This window comes from Engraulis encrasicolus, chromosome 14 (genome assembly GCF_034702125.1).
Source record: "Engraulis encrasicolus isolate BLACKSEA-1 chromosome 14, IST_EnEncr_1.0, whole genome shotgun sequence".
Lineage (NCBI taxonomy): Eukaryota > Metazoa > Chordata > Actinopteri > Clupeiformes > Engraulidae > Engraulis > Engraulis encrasicolus.
The window spans coordinates 33,038,927-33,051,070 of record NC_085870.1 but is presented as its reverse complement, the minus strand read 5'-3'; the positions used below and the strand labels follow the sequence as shown (position 1 = coordinate 33,051,070).

General features: G+C 45.1%; 1 protein-coding gene across 1 annotated transcript in view; it reads left to right on the top strand.

Moving 5' to 3' along the window:
- The first annotated feature begins 5,350 nt into the window (after positions 1–5,350).
- The window catches only part of hyal2a (hyaluronidase 2a), an 8,035-nt gene continuing 1,241 nt past the window's right edge, over positions 5,351–12,144 (top strand). The window contains exons 1-4 of the mRNA XM_063215456.1: positions 5,351–5,742; positions 6,244–7,255; positions 10,668–10,757; positions 12,067–12,144. The exon at positions 12,067–12,144 is cut by the window's right edge and continues 80 nt beyond it. Of these exons, the coding sequence (XP_063071526.1) occupies positions 6,305–7,255; positions 10,668–10,757; positions 12,067–12,144 (1,119 nt within the window). The 5' untranslated portion in view covers positions 5,351–5,742; positions 6,244–6,304. The remainder of the gene's footprint in view (positions 5,743–6,243; positions 7,256–10,667; positions 10,758–12,066) is intronic.

The following is a 12,144-nucleotide window of genomic DNA, read 5'->3' as shown; positions in this document are numbered from 1 at the left end:
GGGACCTAATCAAGGTTGGGTCTACCTGTCCACCTTCAATAAAGTGCAGAGGGAAATCCTGGTTTATGTTCATAGTACGGCCCTTTGAGGACTTCATTAAATTTGAAGTGGCCCCTTAAATGAAAAAGGTTTCCCACCCCTGTTCTACACATTCAGCCCATGCCCCTACACTACACACACCACGAGCCCTCCTCCACACAGAGAGAGAGACACTGATCCCCCCACAAATCCAGTCCATGCTCTCCCACAGCATTGGATGCCCTCTCACACCATGCACACAGACCACAAACCTCGAGCTGCTTCATTAGATACAACTTGTATCCGGTGCCTAACTCACAGCCCTCTTCCTTTCTGCCGCTCACAGTGGGTCCATTCCAATATGCAGACTTCCGTCCTCCAATTGTGCTTGTGGCCTTGCATGTTGCTGACGCCCCGCCTCCGTGGAGAAATCAATAAAGTTTCCCCGCTGTCAGCCTAGCCACAACAAGTTTTGGGGGACTGTTCTTCATTCACCATCCGGATTGCATATGAGGAAATTACATTAGAATTGTGCTTTTGCAAGATAGTGAATTAATTTTCTGTTGTCGGTGACGTCATCATGAGGTCACAAGCAGGCAAGTGAGCAAGGAAGAACAGAAGTCTGCATATTGGAATGCACCCTGTGATGTCTAACACACCGAGCCCATGTGCTCCCTCACACATCTAGCCCATGCTGCACGCTGTCACACCCACAGTCCCTACTTCCCCAAAATGTCCAGTCCATGCTGTCCCACATAGGCTACACAGCCCATGCTTTCAGACCCACCCCTACAAACACACACACACACACACACACCTTTAAAGCCTGGGCTACATGAGAATGAAATGAGTATTCCATACTGCAAGTTGCACTGAGATCCTTTCAACCTTGCCTAAATTAAATCAAACTGATTAAAATGTTAAATGTTAAAAAAAATTGTAGGCAATGGTGATTGTCTATGTCTGTGTTCAATTAGGCTAGTTTAATCAACATCTTCAACAACAATTTACATCCAAATCCAGCATGGTCCATAGGGCCTTGTTGTACTGTAAATTAAACATACCCCAAGTGATTGCATCATCATCATAAAAATGTTAAAGAGTGACATTTTGAAGACTAAGTGAAATGACTCATCCCTTTCCATAAATGTAATCAAAACATAACAATTATAACATCCAAAATTCAGGAAAAGTACACCAAGATTGAGAAATCGCTAGGCTACTATAGCTTTGTTTATTGCAAAGAGGTCTCAAGTGAGGTTATTATCAAAGATTGACAATTTTCCCAACTATGCCTGCTATTTTCCAGACACCAGACAGCACATAATGTGGGATTAGCTAATTAAAAAAAGGCTTTTTAAAAAAGAAAAATTAGGGCTACCCTCAAATAATGTATGAAAAAATGACGAATGAGGAAAATTTCACACACCTCTGACTCCTTCGTTTTCTTCTGGATCACAATAAAGTATCTCTACCTCTACTCAGCCCAAGCCTATCCTAGCCTCGCGAGCCATCCTACGTACTTCCGCCAAAGGATTGGCTCCACTACTGTAGTCTGGCCGTGCTTCTCTGTGGAGTGCTTGCAGCAGTAGAATTTTGATTGCAACGCCCCCCCAGAAAACAGCCAATAATCGAATACGCCCCCCACGTGGGGACGAAAGGGGGAGAACGCTCGTGATAATGACGTACACATCTGCGCCAGAGCCATTGGTCTGCGCTATGTTGTTGTTGAGTAACTGCCAGCGATTGGGTGAGAGGTGTCCAATAATTTCAAACTATAACTGAGTGCAAACTTCCTGCTTTCTACAATCGCTTCAGAGCAAACAAATGCCAGACCATAAATACGAAATGAAATGGTAGTGTTATGGGATGGTCAGGACCAGCCCAAGCCTATCCTACCTCAGGAGCGTTACGTTTTATATTTGTCATTCTTCCATTGTCTGTCGTCATGGCTGCCCTTGAAACCATTCGTATCATCTAGCTTTAACAACAAACACGCTTCCGGGAGGGGGACTACAAATGTGAGCAAGCAATTTTAAGAGGTCAAAGGTTAAGCCGTCTGACATGTTGCCGTGGATACCGACTTTGAAGTCCAGCTGCTTCCGTGAATCCCTGCAGGAGGCGCTGGCTTCCAGACCGTTCTGTTTTTATCACCATAACAACTACAAACGAAATCTCAGTATCACACAACCTTCAGAACCCAGAAGCACATTCCAGCAGGCTCAGACGTCTGCTGGTGAGTTGTGAACAGTAGGAAGGATAGATGATGGGGGTGGTGGGGGGTGAAGGTGTGGGGAAAGGGCACAATCACCACCGCTTGACTAATTCAATGGACGGACACCGGAAGCTCCAAGGACCTGGAAATTTGAGTTGCCACCCATCCGGGCTGTGAGCAGGAAGTGGCTACCACCCCCCTCCCCTGCTCTGACACTCCAAGCCACCACCCTGCCTGTGTACAGACCATACGCCTTTTCGATATCACACATGGCAGGCACGTGACAGTAAATGCAGTAGTTTGAAGTCTGCTCCTATGGAGTCGAATTGACTAATCAGCACTGATCTGTTGACAGTTGACAAATCACCATCTTATAATGACACGAGGAGTTATAATTATTATTATTATTAATGTTTAATCATCTGCAAAATATGAAGCTCAAACACCTTTCACTACTGTGTAAGAAAAGGCAAAATTAACACCCAGGGAACAATATTGGTGGTGCCATGGTGTGCAGTTTGTGGATTTTGTCAAAGTCCATTGCTGTAGCAGCCAGAGCTCCTGGGCCAGCAAACAGGTGAAAAAACAACTCCAGACTTTTCAAACAGTCTTGTTATCTATTGAATGCCCTTTTCCCAAAAATGGCTCAGATTAGCAGGCTTTTTTGCAGGTATTTTCTGAAAAAATGGGTTAAAGCCCATGATGCAAAGTTTCCGACCATGAACTCAATCAAATAGACGTTCGATCATTTATTCGATCACTTCACATTTATGTCTGTGATTTCAAACACTTGACAAGAATATTTACTTACATTCAAGCAGTTCAATTTCAGTTCTCAGTTCAGTTTTTATGCACTTCACTTTAGTATAGGCCTAGGTGTAAATGGGACATGCACTCCACCTAGTTTAGGTGTATATGGGACATATGCAAGGCCTGGCATAGATGTAAATGGGACATGCGGTGCGCTAGGCCCAGGGTAGGTGTAAATGGGACATACACCCTTTTGGCTTCAACACTGACGCCCTCTGAGTTAGGTCTTTGCTGTTTTGTTGTCTTATTAAATATAGATTGATTTCTGATATGTATTTTAGGTACAGTTAGACAGAGCTCATGAAGATCTTATTTGCAAAGATTGTTTTGAAGGGCAGTTTGGGTGGCTGCCACGGGGCCAAGGTGGGCCCGGTCATTAATCCACCACTGGTAGCAGCCACAACTGCCCACAACGTATGCTTTGAATTTGTCTTGACCCTCCCCCACATCATTGGAATTATTAGCAATCTGGTCCCTGAAAATAGCAAAATGTTCTGATGGAAACATTGCTAAATTGCACTTATTCATATATTTGATGTTATCTTAACGCATTAGAACACATTTTTCAAAAGATGGGTGTGGCATTCATGTTTTATACACCTAAAACTATTAGGAGTCAAATTGATCCTAAGGAACACTGAACTCTACAAAATGTGTACAGCACTTACAAAAATATGTTTGTGGATATTTTACATCCACCCAAATGTTTTACGGAAAAGCCATTAAAGAAGATGAAGCACAATAAATATGTAATTCATGTTTTCTTTTTCAGATGTTAAATATTGAATGGGGTTAAAATGACCCCAAGGATAATAGGAGGGCTAAATACAGTAGGGCTCCTCACATATTTAAGTGACAAATGTGTATCACTGTTTGATAAAGTCACTCTCAGGCAGCAGAGAGTTCCATGGATATCCAGACCAGACAACAGTCAAGGCCATATCCATACACTCAAGAACATAAGTCTGTGACACCAAGATGTAAGATGCCTGGGTGTTTGTCTTCACTCTTGGCCAGACCTGGCTTGATCCTGCCAGGGTGTAGCCAAACCAATGATACAGGCCAGGCAATTCCAGATAGCTCAGTGGCTGCCAAAGTCATGTGAGAAGTGATAAAGCAGTGTCCTCCTCAACTGATCCAGGGTCTCCTCCTGCATGTTACTGGGGTTCAAAGGGGCTTCCTGACCTAGAGCAGAACGTGCGTCAGCGAACTCACCTTACCTAGTACATGGAGCCTGATTCATTGGACTGAAGCGAAGTGAAATACTTTGCGAGGGTGTGGGTGAGGTGAACGGATATGCGGGGTGTTTCGGGCTCGCACGGGCCGGGTGAAAGGGTGTGAGATGGGTAGCGACAAAAAAGAGGGGTGTGTTTGTGTGTTCAGTTCCTCTCACATTGTTGAGGTTTCCTGGCCCCTGGGCTAAGCCCGAGAACTGATGATGTAAGGAGCAACGGGGTCAGGGTGAATGGGACGTGGCTTCTGGCTTGCAGGAAGGAAGCATCTGATCTTCCTCTCCGTCCTGCTCCGCTTTCGCTGCCGTCTGTCAGATCAGCAGGTGAATGGACAGAGCCCAGCTCAGCACGGCCCAGAAGAAATGGCGGAAGGCCCTCCAATCAGGCAGGAGGCTGAGTAGGGGGCATATCATGTGGTGTGGGGCCCCCACTTGATACCCATAACTTCACCTCAGAGTGCATTCTAAGCATTGTCTTCCATTCTGCCTCAGGCTTGGTCAGGGGATGTGGCTTTGTCTTGTGATGCCTTGAAAAAGTCAGCTGGGTTGGGGTTAGGCTACACAACCATTTTGCAATTGTGTCAATTTTTGGGGTGTGTGTGTGTGTGTGTGTGTGTGTGTGTGTGTGTGTGTGTGTGTGTGTGTGTGTGTGTGTGTGTGTGTGTGTGTGTGTGTGTGTGTGTGTTGGGAGGGGTATATTATTGTATGTATGGTTTCATTTCATTCTTGTTTATTATTTTGTTTATTATTATTCATGTAGTTAAAATGTTATCACATATCAGTTGTGTTATGTACCCAGGTAAGGGTTGGTAATTTGTTTACTGTGTTTATGGAAACACTCAAGATGTTTTCTTTAGCTGAAGTAACATTTTAGTACTCTTTGACGAAAGGCAACCCTTCTGTTGAGAGGGGCATCTGATTGTAAGCAGCGCTCCCCATCTCTACCCTGTAATTACACCGCAGGCAAGCTTGCCAGTAAACTTTTTAGGACCGACTTACATGGCTCAACACGGGGAACACATGGAAAGCTGCTATGCCCTAGCATTTTTAAAAGCAAAACAATACTGGTTTGGTATTCCTCATATGACTGATCGGGGTGGTGCCGTTGATGTTATCAGGCTATAAAAGTCTGCTACCGGCAACTGTGCGATTGTGGTGGGGACATTTGACCACTCCCTCCCTTTCCTCGCGAATGGAACATGCCAGAGCGGCGGTTCACTCACTCTTGCGCCTATCTTTAGACCCACGCTTTCATTGCGCCTCTGTGGTCCTCTCCAGATTTCATTAAATCACAGTAACGGGCGCTCATTGTTCAGATGTCTTGAAAGATGTTGCGCAACTTTTATACACTTCTGATACCTCAAAACTTAATCAACCTAATTCGGGAGCTGAACTTGGAGGTTCCTAACAGGATCAACACAGCGTGAACATTCTCATTCGGGAATGTTTCTTATTCTTCTCCAAAAAGGTGATATACTCTTCTGTTCAATTAACAAATAGAAAACATTAATGGAAGTGTGCTACGGTTGTTAACTCGAAGGGACTGACTCTGTTATGATGCACGGTACACTAATTTGCTGGCGTTGCGTGAGTAGATTTGACCTCTCTGCTGACTGTAACATATCCTAATATAAATATACCCCCAATGATGATGATGCATGCATCATGAATGATAATAGCACAACACATCTGTTGGAGTACCCTAGTCTCAGATCAGAGCATGAGAATAGTTATAGCCATAATTCAATATGGAAATTTGTGTAGGTCAAAAGAAAGACTTTTTTCTTTGTAACAACATCTGAAGTGCATCTTGAATGGCCAACGGCAGTGCCCTTTCGTAGCGTTGTTTTGTGATCACACTGACTCTCTTCTTTATGCTTGCCGTCTGTACACCATACATGCTTGTCATACAGCTGTTCTGTCAGTGGTTTTTGATCTCTTCTGTTTTTGTTTTTTTTTTGTAATGCAGAAGAGCTGAAGGAGCCCCTCTGTTTAGTAACACCCCAGCACCACCACCAACACCACCAACCATGGCTCACTGGCTGCTGAACATATGGACATCTTTGTTCCTGCTGGTGCTGTTGGCAGTGACATTGGGAGAATCAAAAGCGATCCATGTGCCGCTCAACTCCACAATATGGCCTCTGTACCCTCACAAGCCCTTGCTGCTGGCGTGGAACGCCCCCACGGAAGATTGTAAGCCCCGTCACGGTGTGGATTTCCAGCTTGAGCAGTTCCAGATTGTGGCGTCCCCCAATGAGGGCTTCACCCGCCAGAACTTGACCATCTTCTACAAAGACAGGCTGGGCCTCTACCCGTACATCGACGCCCAGGGCCATCTGGTCAACGGAGGGCTCCCTCAGAAGGCCAGCCTCACGCAGCACAAGGAGAAGCTCCCGGACAGCGTGACCTACTACATCCGCGACAAGGCCGCCAAGGGCCTGGCCGTCATCGACTGGGAGGAGTGGCGCCCGCTCTGGATCCGCAACTGGAGCTCCAAGAAGGTCTACCAGAACCGCTCCAGCGAGATGGTCCTGCAGAAGAACCCCACCATGCCCCTGATGAACGCCAAGAAGGTAGCTCAGCAGGAGTTTGAGATGTCGGCGCGCCAGTTCATGTTGGAGACTCTGCGCTACGTCAAGAGCCTCCGCCCGGGTCAGCTGTGGGGCTTCTATCTCTTCCCGGACTGCTACAACCACGACTACCTCAACAGCCTGGAGAGCTACACGGGCCGCTGCCCGGACGTGGAGGTGGCGCGCAACGAGCAGCTGAGGTGGCTCTGGGGGGAGAGCACGGCGCTCTTCCCCTCCGTCTACATGGGCTCCAAGCTGCGCTCCTCAGACCTGGCCCGACTCTTCGTGAGGAACCGGGTGCGAGAAGCCCTACGATTGGCCCAGGGTCTGGAAGGGGAGGGGCCGTCGCGCCCGGTGTTTGTTTACGCCAGGCCCACCTATGCCAACGAGCTGCAGCTGCTCACACAGGTAAGAAGAACCTGTAGCCTCTTAGTGAAGATGGGCCCGTCGACGGGCCTGTTCATTCTTTTACTGAAGAATCTCAACTACAGTAAATCATTATAACACTGCTATGACATTACCAAAGGCCTTAAGTAACATGTTAACATTACCGCTCATTACCATCTTTGTAATAGCCACCTTGTAAAGCTGGTTCTGTTAGAAGAGATTAAAACATGCACATGGATTTAAACCAGTCTGAGTGCTGGGCTAAGGCATAAACTCATTTTTAAAAAAGCAATAAAATCTCCAAGGCCATGAAGTGGTGATAAATTGTGTGAGGTAGACACGCTGAAAATGCTTAGAAGAGTGCAAAAACTGAAAACCCTGCCACAAATGTGATCCAGCCAGCTCAGAATCAGCTGGTCTTAAGAAATGTGTACTGGTCAATGACTGTAAACCAGTAACTGAAGTCACCTGTGTTGGAGGGAAAACTGTTAGTGGGTTTTACTTGTCTTTTAGTCTCACTTTTGAAGTCTCTACTGAAACTGTTCCAATATGCAAAGATTCAAAAAGCTTCATTTATCTAACATGTTGCCATGATAGAAAATTGCCTTTGATTGAAGGCTTTAATTATGTGTGTTTGCGTGTGTGTGTGTGCGTGCGTGTGTGTGTGTGTGTGTGTGTGCGTGTGTGCGTGTGTGTGTGTGTGTGTGTGTGTGTGTGTGTGTGTGTGTGTGCAGTGTTGGAGTGCTGAATGTCCCATGTGTGTAAATTGCATTTGAAACAGTTGATTTAGTACGCCATAGTATCTTTGTATGTCAGTATGTTGACATTTGGAGCATAGCCCCTACTGAGAGGCTCGAGTCAGGTGTACGTACATGTTCAGGTTCTCACCCCCTGCTGAGGGTCCTCTGCTCTGCGTATAGTGTAGCTACTGGGTAATGCCCTGTCATGTCATCGATACCTAGAGTGAAGTCAAGCAAGGTCGCCTCAGATTAGTAGCACAGAGGAAATATCACAGGAGAGCGAGGTGGAGTGGAGGGGAGTGGAGTACCCAAGACAACTTGGGCTATTCTAAGCTTCTCTGTGTATGTTTGTTTGTCAATGCTTGATTTCCCATGAGTTATAGTCCATTGAAGACCTATTCTATCTCTTTTGTTCTGAGTAATAAGGTACACTACTAGGCTTCTAAGGCTACATGGCGTCTTTACCAGAGATTTCTTTAGAAGCATATCTGTTGTTCAACACAACATGCATGGAAATACCTTTTTTTCTCCCTGAATTTTTTAATTGGCCATGGATTTCAGATGGTGTTTTTGGACTGTGGTAGAACAATAGTGTGTAACCCCCACCCATCAGAAAAAGACCATTACTCCCACCTGATGCTCCACAAGTGTATGGAAAACAAAAGTCAGATGTCCAATGGCATTGAAGACGAATGCTTTCAGACTTGTGTAGGAGAAGACAGAGAATGTTCCTACTTGAAGAGGCGTTTTAAGTGTGATTGCCGCCCTGGGATCCTTGAAAAAGAAAAAATGATCAGAGCAAAGACTCATAACAAATCAAGCAATTCAACGACGTGGCAAAAGCGTGGAACATGATCTGAGCGCAATAAATATAGTTTAGCCAGAGTTGAGCTATTTCTTTCTTTGTAGCCAATGAATGAACCATCCCCCCACTAGACAAATGAAATCCAAATGAGAGTGAGTGGTGAGGAATGCAAAGTCATCAGTCATCCTCGACCTGTCCTTTTGTATGTGTGTGTGTGCTTCTTTGTGTGTGTGTGTGTGTGTGTGTGTGTGTGTGTGTGTGTGTGTGTGTGTGTGTGTGTGTGTGTGTGTGTGTGTGTGTGTGTGTGTGTGTGTGTGTGTGTCCAAGTCCCATGCTCTCTAACCTCCACCTTCACCCCTTATCTTGGTCAGCAGCCCCTTCCTGCTGCATAGGCGCCGCACTATGGACGCCTTGGAGCCCCATCGCAAGAATGAATTACTGCACCACTCTCCCTCCGTCTGTGTGTGTGTGTGTGTGTGTGTGTGTGTGTGTGTGTGTGTGTGTGTGTGTGTGTGTGTGTCTGTGTGCATACATACGTGCACATTTAGTGTGTCTGTTTGCACTGTATGTGCATGAATTTACACATGCTGCTCTCTCTCTCTCTCTCTCTCTCTCTCTCTCTCTCTCTCTCTCTCTCTCTCTCTCTCTCTCTATCTATCTATCTCTCTATCTCCCTGCACGTGTGTTAATGTACATGTAGTATGTTTACCGCACACTTGTTTGACTTTATGCTCTTTTATTCAGAGCGAACAACGCGTTTCGCGTATGCCTGAACGAACCTGATGACGCACAGAGGCGAAACGCGTTGTTCACTCTGAATAAAAGAGCACAAAGTCAAACAAGTGTGCGGTAAACTTTTTCCTTTTGAAGTATTGCATATTGTGTTTACCAGCACCTAGAAGCTATGCATGGATCTTTGAACTTTTGCATGTACATGTAGTATGTGTTAAAGGGGTATGCCACTATTTTGGGGCTTAATACAGTTAATCATATGTTTTTAAAATATGACTCACACTGTATGCCATTTTAGTGTGTGTGTGTGTGTGTGTGTGTGTGTGTGTGTGTGTGTGTGTGTGTGTGTGTGTGTGTGTGTGTGTGTGTGTGTATGTGTGTGTGTGTGTGTGTGTGTGTGTGTGTGTGTGTGTGTGTGTGTGTGTGTGTGTGTGTGTGTGTGTGTTTGACCTATGGCCTATGGATGTGCTTACTTGTTTATATCTTGTCTATGTTATTGTATTTTAATATTTGTTTTACCTGTCCAGGGACTGCAGATGGAAATTAGCTATATAGCTATAATCTGGCACAAGCCATCTCTTTACTTCTGTAATCAATGTGTATTGTGCATGGTCCCTGTTGAACTAAACTAAATAAACTAAACTAAACTAAACTTAAAATCGTTGGCTGGGGTTAAAGGGTTAAGGTGGTTAAGTGTCTTATTTTTCGTGTTAAGCGTTGTATGTCGCTAAGCTAGTGAAAGTCAATGGATCCATGCTACAATGCTACACGGATCCATTGACTTTCACTAGCTTAGCGACATGCTCCCTCTTTTAGCTTGTCTTAAAGCAAGACAACGGCTTACATGAAAAATAAGACACTTAACCACCTTTATAAACCCTGGCCAACGATTTTAACTGTATTAAGCCCCAAAATAGTGGCATACCCCTTTAAAGTATTGGTTTGGTTTGATGTGATGCTTCTTTATATGCGTCTGCTTCACTACACTTTTTTTTAAAGCTGCCATTCATCAGGCAGATGCAACAGATGACGTGTATGTACATCTGTGTGTATGTGGACAGGGGTTGTTATTGTTGTCCATTGCGTCATTATTCATTTCATTTGGTCGCGTGCTGAAGTTGTGAATGTAACTGGATGGACCTGTTTTCCATTGCAGAGTGATCTGGTGTCCACCATTGGAGAGAGCGTAGCGCTGGGAACAGCTGGCATCATACTGTGGGGCGACGCTGCTTTTGCAGGGAGCAAGGTTAGTTGCTCGCACACACGCACACACGCACACACTTACCCACGCACTATACACTCACACGTGGCGAGCGCGCGTATGTGCGCGCGCACACACACACACACACACACACACACACACACACACACACACACACACACACACACACACACACACACACACACACACATATAAATCTATGCCTTTCAGAGTATGATTACGGAGCAACAGATTATACACTGGTCGGCTGCCAGGGCACCAAAATGAATGGAAATCCAGTCAACATGAATGCATATTAAATTACAGGCCAGGCAGGCAGGCGCTCTTTCCCCCTCCACATCATGGCTGCCACCCGTCGGACCCAGAACGCAGAGCCCGCAGCAAATCACCCAGAAATTCAAAATCCATTAATTTACAACAGCTGCCATTTTTCGAGAGAAAACACCCGATGAAAAAAACTGTGTGATGGAATATAACTCTCTGTCAACACGGCATGGATCAATAGGTTTGACACAACAACATAGCAGGAAAATTGCCGTGCTGCAGATGAAATGATGGAGAAAAAAAATGCTTCAGCACCAAGAATGTGTCAGATTTGGCGGTTTCTGCCTAACAATAAAACTGTGTTGACAAGGCAACTTGGTTTGATTAGGGGAGGAAAGGGGTTGTTGGCCCTCCACCTTTCCTCTTGTGATAAGAAGCTACTAGTGTGAAAGCAGCATGTAAATCTTAAGAGCCCTTCTCTGACTTTTCACTTACGTCCGCATGACTTATCAGCTTCTTGTCCTCCTCAGCTTTTCTCAGTCGCTGACCTCTGTGTGTATGTGTTTGTCTTTCTCCTTTCAAAATGTAATTGTCACGCTATGAGTTGATGCTTTCTATTGCCAGAGGTCTGACACACAGCAGCTATGACACTTAATTTGATAATCAGATGTGTGTTTCAGCAACTGAAAGTGGTGCAGATCGGAGGAAAAATAAAACAAATTGAATAATCTTGTACTGTCAAAGTTCCCAATGCGGATGATGTCTCTAGACTTGTGACATTGGTTTCTTTATCTTTTGTCATGTCTTGGATATCATGTCTTGCTCCTGTGTGCAGTCTTTTCTCTGTTTTTTACCCGCTGTTTGAGTTATGCGCCAGGACAAACACTTAAATAAGACTACTGGAATGTCTACTGGAAACAAATAAAACACAAGTCGATATCAAATATGATCATTCTCATCTATTTTTCTCATCTTTATTCTCTATCAGTTTTTTTGATACACCTCCAGGACATTTTAATAACAAACTAAACGATAGAAATAAATGCTCTGCATTCTTGTTCATTTCTAGGACAGCTGTGTTAGCCTGAGCGAGTATTTGCGTGGGCCGCTGGGCAGCTACCTGCTCAACGTTTCCACGGCAGCAGAG